At 42.4% G+C, this 27,546-nt stretch overlaps 1 protein-coding gene across 1 annotated transcript in view; it reads left to right on the top strand.

Annotated features, from left to right (window-relative positions):
- Positions 1 to 705: 705 nt before the first annotated feature.
- The window catches only part of CASTOR2 (cytosolic arginine sensor for mTORC1 subunit 2), a 114,391-nt gene continuing 87,550 nt past the window's right edge, over positions 706 to 27,546 (top strand). Inside the window, exon 1 of the mRNA XM_084219185.1 lies at positions 706 to 1,354. Coding sequence (XP_084075311.1) covers positions 1,242 to 1,354 — 113 coding nt within the window. The 5' untranslated portion in view covers positions 706 to 1,241. The remainder of the gene's footprint in view (positions 1,355 to 27,546) is intronic.

The following is a 27,546-nucleotide window of genomic DNA, read 5'->3' as shown; positions in this document are numbered from 1 at the left end:
TTCCAACCCCTCGCCCTTCCAATCCCTCAGCCTTCAGCCCCTCAGCCTTCCAGCCCCTCGCCCTTCCAGCCCCTCGCCCTTCCAGCCCCTCGCCCTTCCAGCCCCTCGCCCTTCCAGCCCCTCGCCCTTCCAGCCACTCACCCTCCCAATCCCTCACCCTTCAGCCCCTCGCCCTTCAGCCCCTCACCCTTCCAATCCCTCACCCTTCTATCCGCTCACCCTTCAGCCCCTCACCCTTCCAATCCCTCGCCCTTCCAATCCCTCGCCCTTCCAATCCCTCGCCCTTCCAGTCCCTCGCCCTTCCAGTCCCTCACCCTTCCAGTCCCTCACCCTTCCAGTCCCTCACCCTTCAGCCCCTCACCCTTCCAGCCCCTCACCCTTCCAGCCCCTCACCCTTCCAATCCCTCACCCTTCCAATCCCTCACCCTTCCAGCCCCTCACCCTTCCAGCCCCTCACCCTTCCACCATTACAGCACACCCAGGCCCGGTTTTATGTTATTGCCAGCTCTGTATTACCTCTGTAACGCTCACGTGCAAAGTGAATGGTTTTTTCCCCACGTTATTTTTGCTGCACTGTGAAACTGACAAGGATTTCCCATCTGCCACGTGAAGAAATGAACAAGGTACGATTTGAGTATTTCCCTGCTCTTAATGAAAACTTGTAAAGTTCTCCTTACTGCTAGTTTTTGGGCTGTGAAAGATTTTCCAGCAAGCTGATAAATACAAAAAAAAAATGAAACAAACCAAAAACAACACCCTTACCAGCGTTGATTCTCGCTTTAAGGTTTTATGTGGTTCTTTTTTAATGACGGGTGGAAGCCGCTCCTGAGGGCGGGTGGGATGTGGGGCCGGGCGGGCGGGGCGGGGCGGCCACGGCGGCGGCGCGGACTCCAAGTCCCGGCATGCCGCGGGGCGCGGCGCATGCGCGCCGGGCCGGGCTTGAGTGGCAAGTTGTTTGTTCCAGCGAGCACCAGCTGCTCGGCACTCCGGGCTCCGCTGCTCCGCTCCGCGCCCCGCCGGCCTCCCCGCCGCTCCAACTTTTGCACCCTCTGCTCCTTCATCCCCTGCTCCTGCCCCCGGAGCTGGGAAGGGACAGACGGAAGCGGGGAGGGGAAAAAGAAAAAAAAAAAAAAAAAAGAAAAAGAAGGCACCGACAATAACAGCCCCCCCTCCCCCTCCCCATTCAAAAACACAACATAAACCCCAGGGATAGATGAACTACAAATGAGAAAGAGGAAAAGATGGAACTGCACATCCTAGAGCACAGGCTCAGAGTGGCCAGCATAGCCAAGGAGAGCATCCAGTTGTTTACCTATGGATTAATCAAACTTGCTTTCCTGTCCTCTAAGACGAGGTAGGTGCTGGGGATGGGGCAGCGGGGGAGGGGGCGTCCTCCTTGCTGGGGGACAGTGTTGGGGGCGCACCCCCCTCGCTACGGGGGGACTGGGTGCTGGCAGGGCACCCTCCTTCTCTCCGAGGGGCTGGAGTGGGGGCATCTGCCTTGCGAGTGAGCTGGGCATCCTCCTTGGAAAGGGGGTGGGTTGATGGGTGCTCTCCTCCTTGGGAGAAAAAATTAAAATAAAGCAGGGTCCTGGGATGGAGGACACCCCTCCTTGCAGGGGGACAGCGTTGGGGTGGGGGTCACCCTCCTTCCTGCCCAGGGGCAGGCTGCTGGGCTGGGTGATGGCACCCTCCTTCAGCAAGTCAGGCTGCTGGGTCAGCCGGGTCGCCCTCCTCTCCGGAGGACAGGGATTTTGGGGGGGGCTGATGGAAACACCTGCGTGTTCCCTACGCACACCCCCATCCCAGGACGGGTGCTGAGGATCAGCGCTGGAGTTGAGGGTGTCCCCGAGCAGCTTTAGGGCAGCCCCCGTGCGCTGCTGCCCGGCCGGGCGGGCGGATGAATGGGAGCAGGTGGGGGCCCGGCCGGGCCGGCCGCAGGCTCGGGGCGCCCGCCGGACAACAAAGGCAACAACAGCAGCCCGAGCAGCAGCAGCAGGAGTGCTGCTGGGTTTTTCCCCCTCTCTCGCTCTCTCTCTTTTTGTTGATTTTTTTTTTAATTTTTTTTTTTTTTCGTTTTTTTTTTTTTGTTTTTTTCCCCCTCCCGGATTGTTGTTCCTCGCAGCGCTTACAAAAAGAGCGGCTCCTCCGCACGCGGGTTTGTTTAAAAGGAGCTTTTCCAGCGCTGCCAAATTGGGGGATGCATGCCCTGCACTTAAATATTGTGGTGTTAAGTCGTTTGGATTGTGATAGCTTTCAGGAGAAAGAAGGACATAGTGGAAGGCGCTGAAAGCACTCTCAAAATTATTTTTTTTATTTAGGTGGAGGAAAAAAACCACTGTGGCCAGTTTATTGGATGTACGTAAGGTGCTAGGCCTTTTGCACAAAACAACTTGAATTGCAATTGCAGATTCTTCTGTCTTCACTTAGTTTGTTGACTTCACGCTATTCAGAAAGAGGAATGGGAATGTAAATAACACAATTCAAACTCTTCTTGTTTTTCCTGCCTGATAATTAGTATTTCAGTTTTCTCCCCACATTCATTCTTGTATTAAGGTGGGAAATTTTCTTTGGCAGTAGGAAAATAATGAATAGATATTTAAGAAATAGAAAGCAAATTAATTTGTTTTATTTCAAACTGTAATTCAATGCTCTCTGTTTAAATGCTTACAGATGAATGGACCCATTTGTGGTGTAATTTGATTACAGCCCTTTATCTCAAACTTCATGCCTTGAAATTTCACTCTGATTTGGGGCTTGTCCCATTTGGCTTTCTGCTAACATTGTTTGCAGTGTAAAGTATATCAGCACCTTGTTTACTGCTGTCCCTGAATACCCCATAGGGCGTTAAAGGGTCCTTAGTCTTAAGCTTCTATTTTTATGCGTTGTTTCATTGTAATTGAAAGTTGCTGCTGATTTTTTGAAGGTCTTGTTGCTTCCTCTCCCATGCTTAAAATGTCACTTTTACTGTCAACAATGAAGTCTTTAATCTGTCACTCTTAACACATAGACTGGAGTTTCTTGGGGCTTTTTCTGTTTGTTTGGGATTTTTTAAATTATCATTATTTTTTATTTTTATATTTTAAACTTCAGGGATGGTCCTGTTGTCTTTTTGTTTCCCATTAAATTTCAGGTTTTCAATGTTAGAGAGCTGTGAAAGGGTCAGGGCAGTAAGATAACCCCTTTGGGGTTTGATACCTTGTCCAGCATTTGGGTGCAGCACCTGACAGTTTTGTATTGTCTCTGGTTCCTGTGTTGTCTTTTAACATATACACCCTGAGTATTAATCTTTCCTTACCTTCCATGGAATCTCACTGACCAGGAACAACAGATGTTTGTGGAATGATTTGTTGGCATGGGAAACTTCTCTTTATTTCCCTTTTGTTAATTTTGTTATTTTTGCAGCCAGTAGAGATGCAGGGGAAGCTTGTTTGTGTCATTCTTGAGACAACTGACAGCACTGAAACTCTTTCTCCTGAGTGTTTTTGCATGCCCTGTGGCAAACAAGGTCCCTGCCCCAGGAATCTTCTCTGATCGACATCATGTGTATAAAAGAAAGATGAGGGTCTCTGGGAGATGTAACCCTATACATTTATGACCCCACTGTTTCTCTCTCCTCCTCCTTTAAAAAGTGAATATGCTCAAAAGTCAACAACTTTTTATAAGGGTGCAAGACAAATCTCCTCTCCCACACAGCCCATGTGCAAAGAACCCCTCAGGGGAGTGAAAGAGGGAGGTGGTCCACATCCCTGCTAATCTGTTCTAAAGAGATAGCAAAGATACCAGTTACTACATCACCTACCTTTTTCCCAGTGAGACTTTAAACAAAGTTTTACTTGTGCTGCAAGGCTGCCAGTAAGAAATAATGATTTGTAGGATAGATGTGATCCAAAGGGGTGACAATGACATCATCAGTATTCTTATGTTAGTCATGCAAGAAACGAGGGTTTTTACACAGCCTCCTGTGAGAAGTGATTTGGAGGGTCTCTTTCATGTTGTCATGCATCAGGGACAAGGGCTGGAACAGTTATTTTTTTAATCTTGCACATTTTTTTTAATCCTCTTGGGAAGGAAAAGTAACAAATCTCCCTTTTTATTTGGCCTTTTGCCACGCTCTCACACTCTTGCCCTTGTTCATGACACAAGTGTTTTAATTTAGCTTCTGTTACAATAGCAATATTTTCTGGTACAGAGAGCAGCAGTTTTGAGACTATTCTGATGGCCAGAAGCAAGACAGCAGCTAACACGGTGAAGAGGTGATACCAGTATTGAATGAAATAGTGGGCTGGACTGAGAGAAAAGGAAAATACTCTTAATCATAACTTTAAGTTAGGCATGAAGTATTTTATGCAAAGTTGCATTAAGAGAGGTTGTCTAGGAATAAATAATAGTGGAACTGCTGAGCATTTTCACTGAGGACTGTGCTCTTGGTGTTCTGCTTTTGTCAGTGCAGGCCTACTGATTTCAGCAGGCTCTGCCAGGCACCCCAGTGGAGGAGTGATCCATGTCTTTTTTAGTGGCATGCTGAAGATTTGCATGTGTCTAATGTTTTTTCTGTTGCTGTCATCACCATTCTGGTGTTTTATTGATTGTGTTGGTTAGGGCACGGTGCTGATAGCACCAGAGTTGGGGATTCAGCCCTCATAAAAGCCACTCACCTAAGAGTTGGACTTTATAATCTTTGTGAGTCCCTTCCAGCTCAGCATATTGTGTCTGGCTTGAATGTTCCTTGGTGCCAAGGATTCTCACCTCTTCAGAAGCTGTGCACTGTGTTTATGCATGTAAATATAGCAATTGTGTGTGGTTTCACCATTGCATTATTTTTCTTTTGTATGTGCCTCTGTAAATGCTAGTTCTCTGGGGCAGAGAGCTGTGCTCTTCTGAAAACTCCTGCCTTCATCTCCCTGTGTGCTTCAAAATGAGCAGCTTCCCTCATACCAAAGTGTCTCTGCTTCCTTGGTTAAACTGTCTCATGCTGCTGGGAGAGGTGCCACAAGTAACCTGCTGGAGGACTTGATACAAATACTGTTCTGCTACATTCCTGTCTTGATTTTTTTTTTTTCCCCCTAATAGCAAAATACTTTATAGCTGCATCCAACAAGGAAAAGCTCTGGATTCTGCATCTGGCTTGGGGTGGGTACAGCCTGGGGAAGGAGATGCTGACAGCAGCTCCACACAAAGGGACCTGGGGGTCCTGCTTGGTGGCCAGGGGGATCTGAGCCAGCAGTGCCCTGGGGCCAGCAGGGCGCTGGGCAGTGTGAGGAAGAAATGAAATTGTTGGAGAGAGTGCAAAGGAGGCCACGAGCATGGTGAGGGGAAGCCTGTGAGGAGCTGCTGAGGGCACTGGGGCTGCTCAGCTGGAGAAGAGGAGACTGAGGGGACTCATTGCAGTCTGCAGCTCCCTGGTGAGGGGGAGAGGAGGGGCAGAGCCTGATCTGTGCTTGCTGTGGCAGTGATGGCACCTGAGGAATGGCCTGAAGCTGTGTCAGGGGGGTTGAGGATGGATGTTAGAAACAGGTTCTTCCCCCAGAGGGTGGCTGGCTCTGACCAGGCTCCCCAGGGCAGTGGTCACAGCACCGAGCCTGGCAGAGCTCCAGGATCATTTGGACAATGCTCAGGCACTGGTGTGACTCTTAGGGATGGTGCTGTGCAGGCCAGGAGTTGGACTCAGTGATCCTTGTGGGTCCCTTCCAACTCAGCAAATTCTGTGATTCCTTTTAGTGCGTAGGAATTAAATCTACATGGAGGACAGTTTGGGATAATGCATGCATTGAGCCACCAGTGCATGCAGTAGATGGTAGGAAGGTGAGAGTGAGGCAGAGTTAGGTGAGAGTTAGAGAGTTTTCCTGGAGAGTCCAGGAAAATAAAGTGTGGTTGGGGTTCTTGCAAGCAGTGGGTCTGTGTCATGTAGTTAGCCTGATTTCTGGGTAATGCTTTAGTAGACCCCTGAACATCAGGAGTCAATGCTAACAAGTTATTTTTCCTCTCTGTTCCAGTACCTAATCTAAAGATTTGGTGGTAAGCAGTGAAGTGGTTGAGGGAGAAAGGTATTATTTAAATTGTAAAGCTATTAAATTAATAATAGAATAAAATTGAGCAGTTAGTTTGCTCACAGGGCTAGGTGTTTAAATGACCTAATTGTAGGTCATGTGTCAATTGTAGGTCATCACAAATTTTAAAATCTCTGAGGGTTTTTTCATACTCTTTGGTTTGAAATGATCATTATTTCTCAATGCTGAAGAGAAGGAAAAAGTTCTGCATTTGTAAAGGATGAGACCTTGGTCACCTGAAATGTATAAATGCAGCCATTCCAAAAGCATCTGTCAGTCTGGGTTCTTTTTCAAGGTGCTTCAGTTTATGTATATTGATGACTTGACACAGAATTACAGACACTTTGCAAGCTTATGGGTTTGGCACTACACACAGATGGCTGTCCCTGTGAATGGGATGATTCCCAGAGAAGCTAGATGGGATGTAGTGATCCCACTACAATGGGATGCTTGGAGGCAGAAGGTATTCTTAATGTGGAGAGGTCCTTAACAATATTAATTCCAATTAACATGCAGCAAGAAGTGAATGGGGATAAAATGTACAGAAGAAGTTGGATTTTCTTTGGGTTTTGAGCAAACAATAAAACTAGATTTGTTATCTTTACGTTTGTGGTGTTTTTTTTGGTAATCTGTCCATTTTGCTTAGTAATAACTGACACCTCTACTTATGAACAGTGTGCTGTTGCTATTAATATAAGTGTTTCTCATTCCCTGATCATTTGTTTACTGTATAGGTGTCCTGAAATTGGAGATACTGTTATAAAAAGTCTATTTTGGACTTCAGAATATAATAGGACAAACAAGTGCTTAAAATGTATTCGTGCATCATTTGAGGACATTGGGATCAGCAGTTTCCTTTGGTATGAACTCAGACAAACACATGTTGTTTATGCCCTTATATGAGAAACAGATCAGCCTGCAACACTGCATGATTATCTGGCAAAGCCAAGTTATTCCTATCATTAAAACCTTTTTTTTTTTGGTCTCTCATGGCTCCTGCCATCCTGTGCATCCCAGGAAGACCACTGAGTAAAGGCTTTTGCCAGTTATAGGATCATATCTACTCATCTAAAACATGTTGCTCATGTTTCCTTTTGTTGTGGCAAAAACTCCCAAATGCCTTGAATCTTTTATTTTCTGGCTATGTGTATATGTGTGTGATATCTGAGGTGCGGGGACTTCTTTTTCAGTGTGATTTGGTGACCATCTGTTACAGAAGGAGCGAGTGCTGATGTCCAGACACCGCAGGAGGCTGCAGGGATGGGAAGCCTCATGGCTAAAGCTGCCTGCCTGCCCTTCCCCAGAGCACTCTGCTGCCCTGTTTGTGTCACCACGGGCATTTATGGTGCTGAACTTGCTGGTGGATGTTCAGGATGAGTAGAGCTAGTGAGAATCAGCTAACTGAGTAGGTGGAGAGAACAGAATTTACTTGTTTGGGCTAAGGAAGTATATAAGCTCTTTAATTGTGGATGTCATCAGTTTGTGTTCAAGGCTGCTGGGTGTTTCAGCTGCTGCTGGGCTATGAGAGCATTCTGCAGTGTTTTAACAAGTTAAACCTTGGAAAGAACAGGATTCCTTCCTCATGGTCTCTTACTGTTTATCTACTGATGTTATTTTTTTCCCTTTATTTTCTGCTTCTGGCACATGACTTACCAGTGGGGCACTGCCTGATTTTCTCTTTCTTTGCCTGGCAGTTCTGTCATGCAGTCAGTTCTCAACCTACCATGTGGTCCCATCAGGCTGAGGCTGATGCCAAGTTAGAAACTGACAGGAGTGCTTAGAAACTAAATGAGATTCAAGAGGTGGAATGGAAGTACTAGGTCAAACCTAGAGTGTAATGCTGGGCAGCAGTGTGTGCTGGAGAAATGTTGATTTAGATGTTGTACTTTTAAAATAAATAGATATTTGCCTGTAGTTTGTAGTGGGATAGTTGTTTATCCTTATTTCCCATGTTTCAGTTCCTTGGGAAAGCTGTCACATAGATGAGATGCATCACCTGTGGATAAGGTACAACACCAGTTATGTAAAAAAAAAAACCATCAATGGTGCCTGCTCATGTTGAGCTGAGAAATAGAAAAGATGATAAAAATACTCCTCTTTTGCCATGTAACTCATTAAAGATCCCTTCAGATGAATGTTTTTTTGTTGCTTTGAGGTGAAAATCAGTATTAAAAATGTGGCTTTTATCAGTTAGATGGCTCTTCCTGCAAGCTGGTACTGGTGTGCTTCAGCAGTAGAGCCAGTGCAGGTCAGTTATGGGAAAGTATGAATACTGTGCATTTGTCATCTAGAAGTAACAGCTGAATTGTTCATTAGCACAACAGTTTGAATCCACATTCTACCCTCTACTGAATTTAACTTAAATTATAATAAATAACTTAAATCTCTATTTGATAGCTGAATTATTTGGCAGTGCCTTGGTCATTCTCTATAAATGTCTTTCCATTGATTTTTGATTTTTTTTTTAAATTCTGTTTAGCACACCACCTCATTTATCCAACACACATCTTCTTAGTCATCCTGCATGTTAGAGTTTTAATGTATTTGGATAAAGGCTCCAATTTCTTTTCTCACCAGAAACAGTATGGATTTGTTCTTTTGTTTACTGCCAACTGAAGAGTAAACTCCAGCTCTGATCTGATGGTACCTGAAAGCTGGTAAAGGAAGAATTATCCAACAGGATTGTGAGGAAATATCTCCATTCCTTATAGTTCAGAATCAGCAGAGTAAAGCCTCTGAGCTGCTGTTAGCATTTCAAAGTAAAAAGAGCTCTTCTCCCCACCTTCAACTCATCTGAGTTTTGTGTTGATAAGATACATATGTTAAGAAAGAAAACAAGCAAAAATGTTCTATTATGGCACAAAAGAAATTGATTAAGCCAGTTTCATTACTATACAAGGCCTTGTTAGTCCCAGATGTGCTACACAAAGTTTTACTGTGCTGACCATTGAATTGGAGAATCTGATCTCATTTTGTGGTCTGATATATCATAAACATTATGTACATTATTAATATTTTATTTTCACATCCAAAGAAATGCAGTGAGCGCCTAAACTTTCTCACCAACCAGAACAACCTTACTTTGGTCTGTTAAGTGTGGCTTACTAGAGATTAAAATAAAAAGCCTACTTCTGATCTGCAGCCTGCTTTAGGAAGCTCCCAGCAGTAATACCAGAGATACCAGATCTGCCAGCAAATACCAGAGCTGCTGTTTAGCACAGAGTTGGCATGTAGAAGAGAGGAGTGGCAAGTTTGCTTGGTGGCAGAAAACCATCCATTCATCCTTTGGGGACCTCTGAGGTATGCTTTTATGGGATTGCCTGGGTAGGCAAAGTGATTTTTCAATATTTTGTGGTCCAGTTATTGTTTGGTAATGTGATGAAATAAATGTTTTTAAGATACTTGTGCTGCTTATTGGCCAGTCATTGTGGAGAGATGTAGACTGTTATGGATGGTAAGCTGTCCTTGACCCAAATTTTTTTCAATACAAATTGTTTTTAAGGTAGGAACCAAACTCTTTCAGGAGTGTGAATGTATGTTTGGCTGAGATGTAAAGGAAAAGTTCATATTTTCCTGTGAAGTTTTAGTGTTCTTATTATAGAGGATACTAGTGATGGCATAAGGTGTGCCTATTTAGGAGCAAAAAGCAACCTTTAAGTCTTGTGCAAAGTACTCAAATAGATGAATATTAAAAGTTGATACTGGGGGAATTTCTGAACCTGAGAGGAGAAAATTTACAAGTTTCAACATGGGTGAAAAAGTTAAAAATGTATGTATGACTCTCCGTGACTTTTTCTGTTCAGACTTTTTAAGAATGTTACATGAAGAGAATCTGGGTAATGATATGCACTGGTTTTAGCAATATCTGAATATTTATCCTAGTTCTGTGCTTAAAAGATCAGTATTCAGCCCTTTCTTATGCCATGCATGTTTTTACAGGGTGAGTTGGTGGAAGTTGGTAAGTCTGAGACCTTGACTGAAATGGCCCATGCTAATCTTGCTTAACATTTGTAGTTTTCATTTCTTTTCCTAAAGAAAAATTGACTCTTTTCCCTTGATAACCTCTAAGGCACTCACTTGCAAATAGATGTATTCTTGGCAGGAATAAAAAAAGGTAGCTCTTAATATTGAGAAGAATATAGTCTGCATGCATCTAAGCAACTGTATATATTTACATAGATTTACTTAATCTTTAGTTTTGTGCTTTTTTGGAAATGATGGATGACTTATCATGATTAGTCTTTCAGTTGTGATCTTTTTCAAGCTGCTTTTGGGTGGAAATCGGAGTTTGTAACATGGAAAGCAAACATTTTCATTTGCTCTTTTTTAAACTACTCCACACTATTAAATGTGCTAAGTATTTAGGAAAAAAAAAAAATCTCAGCTTATTTTGTGTTTATAACTAAGCAGTGTAACATGACCTGTACTAAACAAATGAAGCCAGTGGTGACTTGAGACTGTGCTTGGCAAGACATTGGAGCTGGGAGGTCTCAGCCTTCCACACCTACTTCTTATTTGCAGGCTGGAAGAAGAAAACCAAGTTTACTTGCCTTTTCAGAAAAGTTCCTAATTTGTTTCCCAACCTGGAATTAACTAATGATCTTTTCATACTAAACTGGGTAATCTGAAATGAGGGAAATATTCACCCATCTTGTGGAAGATAGTATGCTGTCGAAATCTGGTGTATTGGATAAGTGGACTGGTTACAGTGGCTTTCTCAGTGACTTCTCCTCAGCTGGTGTGTTTAATTTGCTCTGGAGTTTGGAACAGCAAACATATTTTGATAAATGTTGTTTAAATTATCTCACACCGAAGATAATATTGTCTCTGCAAAAATTTTTTGACTTCAGGTATCTTTATATCAGATGAGCTTATGTTAAAATAAAATTGTGCTCTTAATTGTTCTCATATTCAAACTACTTGGTTGCAGAAGGGTGGTGTTTCACTTTCACTGCTTTGGGGATAGATTTCAGGCAGTTTATGATACTGAGATGATGTGTTGTGAGTTGCATGTTATTACCCATTTGGCATTTTTGTAAACCAAGCAGAGTTTTGTTGTGTGCATTTTGTTTGCATCTGCTGAGCCAGCGAGGTGTGAAACCACACACTTGTGGCTCAGTCTCTCTTGTGCTTCCTGCAGGTGAGTCTAGTTTGAGGATGGTTTTCTGCTGTGGGTGGTGGGACTGTGTGCTTTGCAATAGTTCCATCTCACAAATTTAGCGGCCACAAATTGATATAGATTATGTTTGTTAGGAGATTTTTCTTCAGGTAAAATGCCAGCAATGTAGAGTGGTTATAGCAATTTTTTTTGCAAACAAAATCAATGCTTCATTATGGAAAATAAAATGAATGAAGTAGCTGCATTGCAGACAAGGTACAGATGTGCAGAACAACTAGAATCCTAAGGAACAGAACATCCTTTTAAACATAGATTTTGTTTTTCAGTGATTATTTTCTTGTCAGTACTCCTGGCTTACAGTGTAACAATATTTTGATGAGTTCCAGAAACTACTTTGCTACTCCAGTTTGATGTTGGCTGAACACAGGAAAGTAAGCAAGAATTTGGTTTGACCAGAGCATGCTTTGTGGTTTTTAATGGGGAGAAAGATGAAGGGAGGTGATAAAGGCCAGAGCTGGCCTTGTGAATGAGCATGGGTGGCTCATGACTGCCCAGGAGCCTCATGTGGGACTGAGGGTTAATGCAGCAGTGGAGACTCAAACTTTTTGAGCAGTTTTCAGTGCAAGCCTGGTACAGTCACAAACTTGGAAAACAGCAAATCTTCACGGAGTGGGTGAGGTCAAGAAGGATCTCTGAAGATCAGGTAGCCCAACCCCCCAGCTCAAGGCAGAGGCTGCTCAAGCAGCTTGCTCAGGATTTTGTCCATTGAGATCTTGTGCTTAAAGCCATGCATGGAGCTTTGCTCTCTGCTGTGTTAACATGTTGTTGACCTCATTCACATTGTAATGCTTTGCTCCATTTGGCATTACTTTGACACAGCATTATAATGCATGATTTAATGTCTCATCTCAGCATGACAAAGTGTTTTTTAAACTTAAAAGTGAAACTGTGGAGCCTCTTCATTATGAAGAGAACTGTTGGTATGAATGAGACTGTTTGGTGCAGTAGTTCACTGGTGCTTTGTGAGCATTTCAGGTGAAACTGCTTATTGCCTTTAAACTGGGAAAAACTAAGTGAAACAAAGTAGATGCCAAAAAATTCCATAGCTTGGTAAGAGCAAAGCTTGCCTTGGGAAAGGGCATGTACTCACTTCTGTGCTGGTGCAGACAACTTAATTACAATTTGTAATGATGTTGGATAGATGCACAAGACTAATGAAGCTACTGCTACCCAAGCCTTCTACATAGAAGTTTGTAAGGAACCTAAGTAAGGAAAAGTATTAGAATGACATGAAGTCCAGATGTGACTTAGTCTGACTTGAAGTGCAGTATTGTGTGCTGCATGCCCTGCAGTAAATGTGGTGCTTTGGATATTATGCACTTTCTGAAATTCCACTGTAAGAGTGGTCATGTGGCAGAGCCTCACTGCAGGGAAGTGTTTTCTCTGTGCTCTTCCTATTGCTATCAAGTTACTCCAAGCATTTCTGAGTGGTTCTTACAATTCCTGTACTTACAGTTGTGCTGTTTGCTTTATGCCTTATCACATTTCCCATCCCAGTGCTGTATTCCAGGGACTACTGAGGTTTGATCCCAGGACATGTGCTCCGTGTCTGTATGTAGGGAAAGCCTCATGTCTGAGGAAGAGTAAGTTAGCATGGAATCACTGAGCTATCCCCTCGTAGCTCTTATGCTGTGACAGGCCAGAAATACTTCTTGTTTGCACAGGAGTGTGCAATCAGGCCAGAATGATTAATGTAAATGTAAATTTATGTGCTCTGTACCCATTTGAATGGCTTTGTTCCTTCAGATGGTGTTTGAATTGTAATTTTAGGCAATGATTTAAATATGAAGTAGTCCTGAAACAATACAGTTGCCTATTGGCTTTTAATGATCTTGTGGAGCAGTGTATTTTGAATGGATATCTCCTATAAAGGTCATAACGACCTCACTATTAGTGGCAAAAAAAAAGAACAAAGAAATGCTAAATAACATGTGCATGTATAAGTAATATGCTTTGTGTAAAATTTGTGTCCAAGATATCTATGAGCATATGTTTGAAATTAAATTTTCTTCTATATTTATAGAAGCATTGAGGCTTAAAACTGGTACATAATTGGCTCTTAATCCATTTTTATAGCCTTCCATGGCAAGTTACTGCTGTTTATCTCTTTTTGAGATTTCCTACTACCATAACCATGTGCTTTTCTTAGAGATGAGTGGATGGCCACACTACATAAAATCTATCATAAAGATAGTATCTGTCTTTAGGTGCAGTCTCTATTGGCTGGATAACTTAGGGTGTACTTGGAGCATCACAGCAAAGCAGTTGATGAAATTCCTGTCCCTGATTCAACAGTTTTCATCTCCAGTGTTTTGGAAGTTGCTGTTAACTTGTTGTATGTGTTCCAAGTTCAGAAGAGACAAAAAAACCTCAAACATCAGACCCTCTACACTTTGAAGCCACCTCATTTTGTTTATGTTTATGGTACAGACTCACAGTTGGAGTAGCGTGGCTGTGGGCTGGTTAATGCAGAGTTGGAGTGGAAATGACTGACTTGTTAACCTTTCTTTGCTCAGGAGAATGAATGGCCAGATGATTAGATCTTGTAAGGAGAAAAACATTATTTATATGGGTATAAGGTGTGTGACTAGCAATGGTGTTAACCTTTCTTCAAAACTATAGGGGAGGCTTTATCTATATGTGTTACTAGTATACCACTTTGAATATTACATTTTCTCACTTTGTGTTTTTACAGTAATCATTTTTCCCTTTCACTTGGGTTTGAAAAAATTCAGTGACAGGAGCAGTTCCTGGATTCAAAACAGACTGGTACTCATACTTTTTTCCAGGCCTGTTAAAACATAATCCTGGTTATATATTCCTTGCAGGATTAGCAGAGCAAAAAAGGACATGAAAGAATTTCATCTGCTCCTTAAGTGAGCCTTACATAAAACAAAGTTTAAAATTAATGAGGACTTACCTTTTAAGCACTTGTCAAATCTTCTCATTGTCAGGTTTTCTTCCTACTTGAAGTTCACTTTGTATCAAATCAATGTGAGGTACATGATAATGTACCTTTCAGAATCACCTAAGTCCCATTAAAAAAAAAATAAGCACTTGGGTACCCCAAGAGTCACTGGAAGCCAACAGGGCTTGGACTTTAAAATGGCTTTTGCTGTTTCAGGGGGAGATGCTGAAGGGCTTTAAATGGGGAGAGGCTCTCCCTTGCTTTGCAGAGGAAGAAGCTAAGGCACATAGGAAGGTGAGTGCCTTACTGTCCTGGATTAGGGCAAATTTGGGAGAAAAACCTCTAAAGGGTTTCCTCTAGAAAGCAGATTCAACTGGTTTGGGAAAATACTTCCTTGGAGAAAAAGTTGAAAAAGACTGTTTATTTCACAGGCAAAGCATTCACCAGCACAAAAAACTGAACAATATTAAACAATAGAACCTTGTTCTGAAGAGATGGCAAATTCAGAAAGTCCCTGTAGCTCGGTCTCTTATCAGTCCCTCCTGTGCTGGAAAATGCCATGTCCCAGCCCCAGTGGGTCACAGGTGTGAGCTCCCGGTGTTCTTCTGGGTTTTCAGGCCAGAGCAAGTTTGAACAGTTCCAAGAAAAAGAAAAGCCACAGTCCTGGGAACTTCACAGCCTCAGCTAGCTTAAAAAAATGAACTAAAAAGCAAAGGAGAGCTCTGTCCCACTGTCTGTCCCTGCTGCAGACAGCACAGTCCAGGAGAAGGAGTGCAGGGGAGCAAGTGCAGGGTCTGAAAACAAACTGTGCTTCTTCTCTTCCCCCTTCACTCTCAGAACCAGTCTTAAAGGTGTAAAACTTAATATCCAGCATAAACAGAACAGACAGCTGGGGATACAAGCATCATTTAGGCAACCCTGGACTCTTCCCCATCTCACTCAGCAGGTCTGCAGTAGCACTTCACTCTTGCTTTCCACATCTTACATAGTCTTCACCACTGGGACTACCCCTTCCTTGTAGGACAGATGAAGGTCATGTTTTCAGTCCATGTGTGTATTAGCCACTTTGAAGTCCTTGTCATCCAGCTGCTGCTGTCTTTTGTGGTTTTTTCTTCCTAGTTTTGGTAGGTTCATTAATGGAGGTGTTCTGTGTTGTCTCTTCTTGTACCTTGGGAGAGCAATGTGAGTTGGAAGATGTCCATATGAGCTTCCAGTAGTAACAGCAGTGTTCCTGAAACTCACAAAGAAAACCACCAGGAATGTACTCAAATGTATGTGTGGCATTTAAATACACATAAACACACACATATATATATATGAACATGTGTACAATATGTCTGTAGCTGTATACATCTGTCATTCCAAAGTCAGAGTTCTTTTGAAATGGAAATTGCCTCAGCTAGAAAGTAGAGGTATCTCCTGCTGACAAATAAAACCACATGTTTTTAGGAGCTCTAATAGTTGTGCTTCACGACAGAGAATGTCTCTCTTCCACTATCCTTCAGACAACAGCTGCCACAATGAAGCCTGAATATGAAGATTACATTTTTCTGTGGCTGTATCCTGGGCGCTGGGAAGACTGTACAGTTCAGAACAATAGCAGAATGTGGAGCTGCCAGCAGGCAGTCTGAGTGGACAAGTATAATCATGCACCACTCAGCTTTCAAGGAAATTACAGTTAGTGCACTGACTTGCTCATAATAGCGATCCATTGTTTGGCTTAATAACTTATCAGCTCTCCAGGAGCCAGCTAGTGATCACTGTCATCATACACTGCTAATCATTCTGTTCTTAAATTATCCCAAGATGAACTAAGGACCCATCACATCACCTATTAACCAGCAAACTGAGTGCACTATAATTTTTTTTTTTTTTAAGCTAGAAGGAACAATATTGCCTACTTTTTTTCTTTTCTTGTTTTGTCATTATCTTTGTCATATGTAGTTGTGCCTGTAGTTTTGGGGTTTTTTTTTAATGTCTGGTTGAATGGACATTGTCAAATTGTGTTGGGACATGTTTAGGTAGATAGAGTTTACATTAAATTGTGGGGGTTTTTTGTGGTAACTACTAGGGAACTGAATCTGAAACCTGCTTTTTAAGGAACATTTGTCTTTCATGAAGCATTTTTGGCAGAGGGGTGATTTTTTTATGGTTCTTTTCTGTAGTACCTGGGTTCTTGTCAATCATTAGTAAGTGTAGCTTGAGAATGCCCCTCTTTAGTAGTGAAGACTGATTATCCCTCTTAGACAAATGTAGAATTTAGGCACAGGAGGAAAACATGATTTACTCAGAGCCATGCAGGGAGCTGTAGAAGAGCAGGAAGGAGAAGGAAGCTGGTTTGAGTCCTGATCCCTGGAGGTTTTATATCATGCTGAATGCATTCTGCCTTCTTACTGGGGGGGTTATTTGTGAGTTCTGAGCTGCCAGCACTGAAGGAGCCTTGGAGTATTTCTTCTGAAGGAAGAGTGGCCACAGCCTCATTTGCAGACATTGATATGAAAGATCCTAGAATGGTGCAAAGTACCAAACCTGTTGGGACACCTTTTTGTGGTTGGGAGTGCACAGACATGCAAGTCACGTGAGCAGATCTCCAACCTGCTCCATGCTTAGGACTGAAATGGGGAGTTTGTGAAAAGGGGAGGAGAAACAGATGCCTGTGCCCAACTGAAATAGGCCTCCTTGCTGTTGTGTTTAGTACAGACAGCTGTGCCACAGCTTCTCCTGGTTTCAGGAATTGTGCAGACTGTGGGGTCACCTGGTTTTTTTAGACCAGAACGAGTACACCAGGATTTAAATTAAACCCTGAGCATTTTTGTGGTTTTCTTTAACTGATTGCTTTGTTTTCATCTCTCCTGTGTCTGCCTTGCAAAGACAATGGTATCTCTTGATCAGTGACAACTAGAATTAAAATAAGGACCCTTCTGCTCCAAGGTTTATTGCCTGGCACTTCTGTGTTTCATGAAGTGTCATGTTTCATGTTTTGAGAAGATGCTGTCTGACTGTGATATCTCTGAACCATATGAGAAAACACACCTATTCTTGTCATTTATAGTAATAGTCTAGCTCAAATTATATAGGTGTTTGTATATTGTATTGAAAAACACAGATCTGGCCTTTGTTAATAAACAGAAAAGATCAGGTTGTTACAAAATTGTGATCTCTACAGAGACTAACCTTTGCATCTACTTCAAATACATCACCTCCTTTTGGCAGCAAGAAGTGAAAAAAATGCTGAGTAGGTATGTCATGTCCCCAAGGTAAGTTCTGTAATAAGGAAATACCTGAAGCTTACAGGTGTGGCTTTCTATTTTCCATGAAAGTATTTCCCACTTCTCCAGGAGTTTACCATCTTTCTTTGAAAACAATCGTTCAGGTTGCAAGTCAGTCCTGTTTTATTGGCTTCATTTGCTGTAGGACCAACAATTGGCATTCAGCCCAATCTCCAAGGTTGTACCAGTTCACTGTATTTTGCACTGTACAAAGTTGAAAAGCATTGCCAGATGAAAAAATAGAATTGAATTGGAAAGCCTGAAACCTCCTGTGCCAACCTGTTCTTTAATACAACACAATGGCTGTGCAATGATTTACTTTACTGTGTGTTTTGAAATGTGCCTGACTTGGTAGTTATGCTTGACCAGAAGCTTTCTCTTGTAGGAAGTATTTCTTTCTTTGCCCTGTCTACAGATACAGGAGTGGAAATGTCAATATTCAAGGCAATGATTTTGTTACAAATCTGCTTGAGATGCCCTGATAACCCAGTTCTCTGCATAGCAGAGTCAACAAGTTTCTCTGTGTTGATGTTGGTGAGTTAGAGCCCAGGCTGAAATATTCATGTTAGAGGGAATGTTTCTGTAAAACCCTGTTTATGCAAATTGGACATCAGTATGCTTGAGGTTTCTGGGAAAATACCTTTTTTTTGCTTAGCTTACCATGCATTGGGATCCTTGGATAATTCATGTTATATTAAAGCCAGGTCTTGATTATCTGTGGTGAAATGTGTGAATACTGAAAGTCCTGTACTAAGAGGACAAAACCTCCCATAGATGAGTGGACTGGAAGCAACATGGCATTTTGTTGTTGTTTTCTCAGCCTGGGAAGATCAGCAAGTGACAGGATTACTGATGGTTCCTTCCCCAGCATCACATTCCAGACTCATATGTATGCTTTCTGCTGCTTTAACTTTTATTTCTCCAAGGCTCTCCCATTCCTTTGTTCTCCTGGCCAGCTGATGCTTACAGTGCTCCCATCTTTTTGCAGGTCCACCATGGATTGAAGCTATTGTTTGTTGTGAAGTGTGAGTGTGAAGATGCTGGTACTTGGTTTGATAGTTGCCTAAGCCTTCCTCTGTTACCTCTTCCTCTTTCATTGCTCCTCTGTGGCTGTGAGATTCTGTTCAATGCTGGTTTGTTAAAAAAATCCATGGTGGCTCTGTGCCATCATTTCAAAGAACACCTATTCAACAGGCTCTTGGTGGAGAGGCTTAAAAAGAAATTATTTTGCTCCTTGGGCATGAAAATGCTGGTTAAGAGTGTAACTGGCACAAGACCTCCTCTGCTGTGGGAGTCTGGCCAGAGAGAAATTTTTACTCCCTTAAAGCCATGGGTCTGCACCTCCAGCAGGCTTTTTCATCAATACTTTGTGTACAGCTGTCTGTGCTGCTCAGGAGGATGCTGTGATGCCTTACACAGAGGATAACCCACCATGCCTCAGAACAGCTCTCAGGCTGCTCAGCAACACTGGAGGGTGTTGATGCTGTGCTGGGAGTGTGAGAATGCAGAGCAGAAAGGGTGCAAGGGCCTAAGAAAACCTGCATGTAAATTTTGGGGTTGGGCTGAGTCTTTATTTTATTTATTTATTTTTAATTGAAGGAGGCATCTTCTCTAGACATGTGTTATTTAAACCCAGGTGAAGAGATTGATTCCTTCAGTACAGGTGACAACAGGGTTGACCTCTTTATGCTGCCATTGTTTAGAGCAGGAAAGTCTGAACTTTGTACTGCTCAAATAATTGTGCTAAAATCACCCAGTCATTTTATCTTCACCAAATGTTTGGCTCATTTTGGAGGCAAGGATTTTATAAAGATTAAATTGTTGGATCTTGGCTGATTTTGGAGCCTCATTTTGTCCTTTTTTCAGGTACCTGTATGGTTACATTACAGCTGGCAGCAATACAGACTTATTGTAATCCAGGCAATATTCTCAGGTGAGGAAGAAGTGAACAGGAGCATGGCCCAATAGTAGATGGTTTCTTCTAGACAGTGAGCAAGCTAAGCCTGTATAACAGGAGAAATCTTTAGTCAGTCACAAGCAGTGGCCACATTGACATGAATGTATTTGGAAATTACAGACTTTGTACCTCTCTGTTGATGGATTCAAGTGTTACTTGCTTTTTCCAGTGCACTTATGTTCAGTTCTTCAAGTAGAAGATGCTGCCCAGTGTTCACACAGCTCTAGAATGAAGCCTCACACACCAATTGAAACTCCACAGCAGTTGTAGTTTTGCTTTTTGCAGCCTCAGTCAAAAATGAAGCTTATTTTACAGAAATCCAGTAAATTACACTTCAGCTTTTCTTTGGACAGGTCAGCAGTGCTTTGTTTGGAAACCTTGGCATACTGTTGAATTTTTGCTGTGGCGAAAGTTTGCCTATGATTTAATCTAAAAGATTCCCTTCCCCTTCCTCTCCTGCCATTTATTCACCTCAGCACAAAATTATTACTTTGACATTGTATGAGTGGATTCCCATGAAGGTAAAACACCCTTCCCCACAGAGTGAGTGCCCTGGCACTGGAGCTTCCCAGGAAATCTGTCAAAACTGCTTCACCTTGGCCTTCATACCTTCACTATGTCTAACATTGCTATTAAACCAGTAGTAAACTTCAGTCCAGGCTTCAGTAAACTTCAGTCCAAGTGACAGATTTGAAGCAATAAGCTCAGTAATGTTACTTTTGTTATTTTCCCCCATGTGTTCATATGGCCACATAGAGCCTCCTCTTGCAGTGTTCTTGGCCTCCCCAGTCTGCAGATCACTGGCTGGGAGTATGTGTCCTTCTTGATGAATTGTAGAAAATCAATGTCAAATAGTTACGTGACACCAAACTAGTAAATGTAATGCCTCTGTCCAAAATTGGGAAAGTGTCTTTGTGGGAGACTGGTTTCAGTGGAATTATCTGATATTCTGGTTAACTGCTTCATTTGCTGGCTTTTTCAGAACCCCATAATATGCCTTGGTCATTTTCTTTCAAAATTACTCTGGTTTTCTTGGTCTGAGTAGTTGGTCCTTAAGTAAAGTAAGTGCTTGGGGTTTTGGGGATTTTATTTACTCATTTTCAGATTACAATTTTGGTTCCTTCCCTGGCTGTTTGTCTCTAGCTCACTGCCTTTTGAAAGAAAGTGCAGATTCTGTACTGATGCTTCCTCAATCTGTTGCCACTCATTCCTTGTCTTGTACTTGTTTCAACTTATCATAACTGTTCTACTGGCTCCCTCAAGCCCTGCAGAGCCTTGTTCAGTCAGAGTGTGTGGGAGATGGTTTTATATATTTTTGTTGTTGAGTGAATCTCATTTTGAGTCCTTTATCTTTTATATCTCAGGCGTTGGAGGTATTTGGTTCTTCCCAAAATGTTTTGAAGGAGTGCTCAGCTGGCTGAAGCCTTTGCTGCTGAAGCACTGAGGTTGTTGGATGTAGCTGAGCAGTTTTCTTGGGGCAGGCACTGTGCAAGGAGCTGGGATGCAGGCTGGGAACCTGCCATAGAGGTGGTAGGACTGTGGGCAAGATCAATGCCACGATAAAACTTACACCAAAGTCACAGTCTTGACAGAGGATTACTAAATCTGTTTTCAGAAGGTTGAACTTCATAATGACAAAGTGTTTAATCTTCCCTCTTTTCTGTCTCTCTCCCTCCTGTTCTTTCACACACGCACAGACACACAATCATCTTTTTCATTCTTTTCTCTTTAGTCTGCAGAAGGCAAATTCCTGCAGCATTCCTGGCATAAGGAAGGAAGCTGATAAGGCTGGTGTGTAATGCTGAAGCAGGAGCTGAAGCCACAGCTGTTTAATAGTTTCCAGCACAGGGCTCTTGCATTTTAGCTGAGGGAAGATTCCTGAGTGAAGCCTCTCAAGGGCACTGTGTCCTCTTGCTGCATGCAAGCCCGGTTGTGTGCCTGAGTGCCCTCTTTGGGAGAAGGCAGGGGTTGTTGTGTAGTGACTGCAGCACCAGGAACCAGGATTCCTGGCTTCTATTCTTAGCTCAGCGACCAATTTGTTGTAAAGCCTTTGGCAAATCATTCAGGCCTAATCCTGCACATACAGCAGCCCCCAACAAAGTCCTTTCTGTTTTTCACTGGGGACAGAGGATCAGCTTCTTAACTTCTCCTTTTCTCACACTCCAGGGGACTGGTGAATTGAAAAATATGCAAGAAAGTGTGATAATTTGTTCATGTTTATGAAGCAGTGACATGGGCATCGCTGTGTGATGCGTGTGATCTTGCATCCATAAAGGGAGAGTGATTGATTGCTGTTATCAGCTGCATCTCTGGAGCTCAGGATTTTTGGCCTCTCTCATCAGAATACAATTTTACATGATTATACAGGATAATGCTGGAAATGCCTCTGCACTGTCCAGATGGCAGGGTCAATGTAGCATGGACCTTGCTCAATTGCTTTGTGTGCCAAGATAAGAGCTGCTGCTTTTCTCTCTTTATGCTACTAGCACAGCTAGAAATTGAGGAATTCTGTGACTGTTGATAAATTCTACAAGATGGAAATTAATACCTGCTTTTATTGACCTTAAATTAATTTCCCATCCTTTTGCAAAGGTGAATGGCAGTGCTCATTTTTCTGTGGTACTTTTGCTTCAAAATAATCTGAGCTGCAATCTGAATATGAAATGGTGTAAAAAAAAAAATTCTGGGATAGGAGTTAATTTCAGGAGTACCTTGTAAGATAAAAGGGCATAACAAAAAGGTACTTTAATCTGCAGCCTCCTTGCCTTTACATCTGGCTGTGCTGTATTTTGTAGTGTGTGTGCTTCTGGTATCTGCTGAGTGCAGCATCTTGCTGTGCTGATTTGTGTAAGGCTTTATTTGCCTGCTGCAGGGGCAGAGGTGGATTAATCTATGGAGCTGTCGGCAGAAACCCGTCAGTAGGCTTTTGAGGGGAGATCAGCTTGAAGAAAACACAACTTGATTTTTGTGCCAGTTGAATTTTTGATAATATTACAGAAAGTGTGGTCTCTTTGTAAGCTTAGATCTGAAAAAAGGGGATTTTTTAGGTGGGTGGTGTTTTAGTGTAGTGCTCTTGCCTATGAAGGGACAGGGCTGTCCCAGAGTTCAGATATTTGACAAACAGGACTTAAAAGTAGGCATGCCTTGCTGAATAAATTATTTAGTTAAAATAAGAGACAGAAGAGCAGAACTATTACTTTCTGTGCCACTCGGGCTGGGACAACATTCTCCTTTGCTCTCTCCTCAGTGAATGAAAATATTATCCTGTCTCCCACAGCAAATCATTTCTGGGAGCTGGAGGGGCAGTGGTGCAAAGAGCAGGGGTAGCCCATAGTCGGAAGCTTCCAGTTTGTTGGGAGCTACCTGCCTGTACCTTTCAATATGCAGATCAATTTGCTGGTGTCTCCCCAGCTTTACAGTTTTTCTGTTGTCTCTGTCTGCATTTGATGCAGTGAACTGGAGCTGCCACCAGTGCTAGTGACTCCTGGTCCTCATGGAACTTGCCCAAGGGATGTACCTGCCAGTGCCCACGTCCCACTCTGTGCTGAGTTGTCTGAGATTGATGCACTGGGGCTGGGTCTGTGCCCCCCAAGTGAGGGTGATAACAGCACCCCCATCTATTGTACAGTTTTTGGGCTATCACTGCATGGTTGTGATTTGGAGCCCTTGTTCACCAGTCTCCTGTACTTTAAAGAGATTCTCCTCATATTGTCCTAGTGCTTATCCATTTTCTCTTCCTGCAAGTACAGGAGTCTCTTGCTTTCCTGTCTGCTCTGTCCCTCTCAGTTGCTGGAGCCCTCCTGCCTTGAAGAGAAAGGCTGTTTGAAGGAACTTGTTTGCTGCAGTTCTGCCTGAGGGTACCCCTGAGGGCAAGGCATGGGATAAATTTTGGGTTTTTGGGGTAAGTTGGCTGGTTTGCCACCTTGGGAGGACTTGGAACTAGTTGTGAGCTTTCAGTTTTCTTCCCACCTCCTTGGTAGAGAAGGTGGCAGCCCTGCATACTTCTCACCACAGAAGAGCAGGAAGGCTCATCCCCAACAAAACTGGCATCAGGAAAGGGGCCAGGAAAAAAACTTCTGCTCTGCTTCTCCAAGTGCTGCTCTGGACTAGCATCTCAAGATGATCCCAGTGTTGACTAAGTTGTGCACTGGCTGGCTTCAGTATTTTATTAAAATTCTAATGGAGGCTCTTTGTCTCCTTTCTACACTGATAGTTTTTTTCCTATTAGTTGTACTAAGGTTCCAGCCATAAAGCAGTTTTTTGGTCATTTTGTGCTAATCTCCTTCTGTTGACACTAGAGTATTGTGTGATTTAGGGCTTTGTTTTCAGCCATGATATGAAGGCTAATTACTTCCTTCTGGCATCCTCTCGGTAAGAAAGCATGGGACTTAATCTTTCAAAAAGAGAAAAGCAAAGAAAAAATTTTAAAGGCCTAGAAGTGTTTGGTAAGTCCCTAGATTTGAATTTATTCCTCATAATGTAATGACAACAAAACATCAGGAGCTAAGCTCTGAACTCTGTCTGTGTGGACACAATTTTCTGTTTGGTTGTTTGTCCTCACTGGGTATAATTTTGCAGTTACAATTTAACCTGTGCCTCAGGATGTTCAGTAATGAGGGGTATGGTAAGGATATTTCTTGTTTATATAAAAGTATGTGTTTGTCTTGTTTCAGCCTTGTGACTTGCTTTGATTATCCATTATCTCCTAGGCAATTAAACTGTATATTTTCTTCCTCTTTCTTCATATTCTCTCTTGCCTTAATTTCATAAGAGAGGGAGAAACTACATCAGGAAACTTTGGAGCACTGGTAGATTTTTTTTCAGTGGGAAAGCCTGTGATAGTGTTTCACAGAGATTCCAACCTAAAGGCAAGCTGCTGTGCAGGATGGGAATAAAAAGGTTATTGATCCTCACCAAGTGCCACTTTAACAGAACCAATGGAACATCAGCTCTTGGGTTCACTCATGGAACAGAAGAGTGAAACTGAAAGGAATCATATTGCACTTCTGATTAAAGCAGTTGTTGTTAAACTTTTATATACAATTTCTACATGGTCTAGGCAGTAAGGATTGGAGCCCTGCATTAAAAAATGCAATACTCCACCATGCAGTGTAAATCCCAGATAGTTTGGCAATGTCTCCCTGGAACCAACAGTCTTGATGGGAAGGTGTGCCTTTATGAAAGCTTGGTGTTTGTTAGATGGCTGGTTTTGCTCAGGGGTCAGCATGGGATGTTCCCAACATCACCAGTTCATCAGGTGCCTCAGGCCATGCAGAACTTCAGCACATTAGTCACTCCATTGAAATGTTATTAGCTAGGTATATGGTGAAGTGACTTGATGAATTGGGAATGCAGGTTGTCAGTAGGGACTGGGGAAGTTTTCCCCAAGTCTCCCATCAGGTCATGACCCCTTTGGCAGAAGAAAACTCAGGTGATTCCTTTGAAGGTGGTTGTGTGGGATTCAAAGGCAATAAACCCAGCAAACTCACTTTATAAGCAACTAAGCTCTGTAGAGCATCACAAAGAATAGCTTTTTGTCCCTGGGATCACCACAAAGCTGCCTCAGGCCAGTTTGTATAATGCAGGATGTGGGAATGAAATACTGTTTTGCTTAAATGCTCACAAATAACATAACAGAAATTCAAATTAATTTTAAATCTCTCCTACAGAGTGTGAAATCACGGCTGTCTGAACCATTCTAAATACTTGAAATAGAGGGATTACAATTCCATAAATGTTTTACAGAGATCTTAACTTTTTGAAAGTGCTTATGATATTCCTCAAGACTTTTTCGACAAGATACCTAAAGAATATATTAAAAAACAATAATGCTGTGTACCTACAAGCTTTGTACCAAGGGAGATTTTACAGCCTCCACACACCTGTGGCTATTTTTCATGCATTAAAAAAATACAAAATAAGCATTTTTCACTCAGATCAAGTATACATATATTGTCCAAAAAATGCAAATTATATTGAAATCTTGATATAGACATTAAAAAAAAATAGAGCTGTTTTTATTTATGTTCCAATGTAAGCTTCTTCAGCTACACAGGCCTTGTGTTTATTTTGCTTTTTCTGTTCAAGTGCCTAACATACATATCCTTGGGCTTCATATGATTATTTCTATAAGCTTTGAGAAAGGATCAGTGACTGTAAAAGAAATCATCAGTGCTGAATTTTATTGCAAGTGGAATCACAAAAGTTTCATATATACCTTGACAGTCGTAAGTTGGAAATTTAAAGAAAAGATACAAAAATTACTTGTTTTTAAAGTTTGGTGAGTGTCTAACTGTTCAGCTGAGCAATAGGATGAGCTCTGACCTAGTGATTGAGCCTGTTCAAGGCTTCTCAGATGACTCTCAGGCAGGGTGTTGGGGTTTGGTTGCACTGCTGAAGAGCAAATCTTCCTGCATTCTCAGTGAGGGGCTGCTCCTGACTTCACAAGTGTCACTGCATAGTGTCACTTGTGTTGGGGACAGCGCTGAAATCCAGGCTTGTGCTAAGGGATCTGCATGGGAATCTCTTCTGCTTTGAAATTTATCCATATTTGGCCCTTCAGGTTGTAAAAGCCAGTTTGTGCTTTTAAGAAGAAAGGTGTGGTAAGAAGAAGAGACAGCACAGCACAACATGGACAAGTGCTGATGGCATCTGCTCAGCAGCCAGGGACTTGCCAGAAGCCAGATGGAAAGAATGTGATGTAGTGGCCTGGTTGGAGTTATTGTCACAGTGTGTAAGGTCAGGGCTGCACAGCAGCCAGGCACAGTCAGAGAAAACTGCTCAGGGACCTCTCAGAGCGGGCCAGCTGTTTTAGAAGTGGTGTTACCACAACCTCTGAATAGAAATAGCTGCCAAAGGAACAGCAGCATTTCATGAAGAGTGGTTAAGCTGTGGAACACATGCATGAGGTGGGTGTTGGTTGGACATTCCATTTTCAGCACCAACATACCCAAATAGCCAAAATCCCCATGAGGCTGGGCCCTAAGGAACAGGAAGACTGGTTTCAAAAAACAAGTTTCTTTCTGTGCTTAATATCCAGGCTTTCAGTTTAGATTTGTCTGCAAACAAGCCTAAGCCTATTTATTTATTTATTTGATTAGTTTTGTCTTGCATAATCATGTTATTTGAGGTAGAGATTTGGAGAAAATATAATTGCTTTGTTAACCATGTTGCAATTAGTGATAATTCAGGGTCATGCAGAAAACTAAATGAGGGGAGAGGTTTGCCTCAAAGCTGCAGTACCTTAGAGTTCCTGACCTTTCTAGCTTTATGGAAATCACTCATCTGAATGCCATTCCATGCCTTTGCAGAAAAAAGTTCTTCCTTTTCTCAAGCTGCTTCTCATTGCTTTCTCTGCTGTCCAAAACATTTTGATTTTTGTGGTGATCCCAGGGGCTAAAAGTCCTTGGTTTTCAACATGGGATATTTAAATAATAGGTAAAGAGAGCAGATCCCTTTTCTCAAAAATGAACAGTTGTCTACATGCCCTCTCAGCAGGCAGATCCTCAGCAATGAAGTGGGAGCCCTGTAACTAAGAACTGGGCTGCTTATTTAATTACTGCAGTGTGTAATCAGCTTCCTGTTTTGAGGAGTATCTCATGGGCTTGTAAGACATCTTTGCAGATCACTTCCACTTGTGGGGTTTTGAGGGGTCATTAGGGGTTGGTTGTTTGTTTCTTCTTTGTTTTCTTTGGTGGGGGTTTTGTGGTCTTTCTGATTTTGGGTTTTGTTTGGTGCTGTACCACACTGAAGGGTGATAAGGAACTTCAGGCCTGATTTGGGAGGGATGGTCCCAGCCCTAAAGTACTTGGGCAGATCACTAAGACCTGTTCTTAGTTTTGATGAGGAGATACAATGTTCATGGAAACTGCCTTTCCAAATTACATTTATTCCCTAAGAAGTGTATTTGGAATGTTTTTATGATGTGGTGTGCTGGTCTTGACTGGGATAGGATTAGTTTTCTTCTCAGCAGCTGGTACAGGACCCTGGTTTTGATTTCTGCTGAAAACAGTGATGGTAACTCAAGGATGTTTCCATTTCCTCTGAGCAGTGTTTGTACAGAGCCAAGGCTTTTTCTGCTTTTCACCCACCAGTGAGGAGGCTGGGGGTGCACAAGGAGTTGAGGAGGACACAGCTGGGACAGCTGACCCCAGGGCCATCCCAGAGGGTATGGTGTCATGCTC

This window comes from Fringilla coelebs (genome assembly GCF_963513975.1).
Source record: "Fringilla coelebs genome assembly, chromosome: 20".
Lineage (NCBI taxonomy): Eukaryota > Metazoa > Chordata > Aves > Passeriformes > Fringillidae > Fringilla > Fringilla coelebs.
This window is presented reverse-complemented; position numbering and strand designations above follow the sequence as displayed.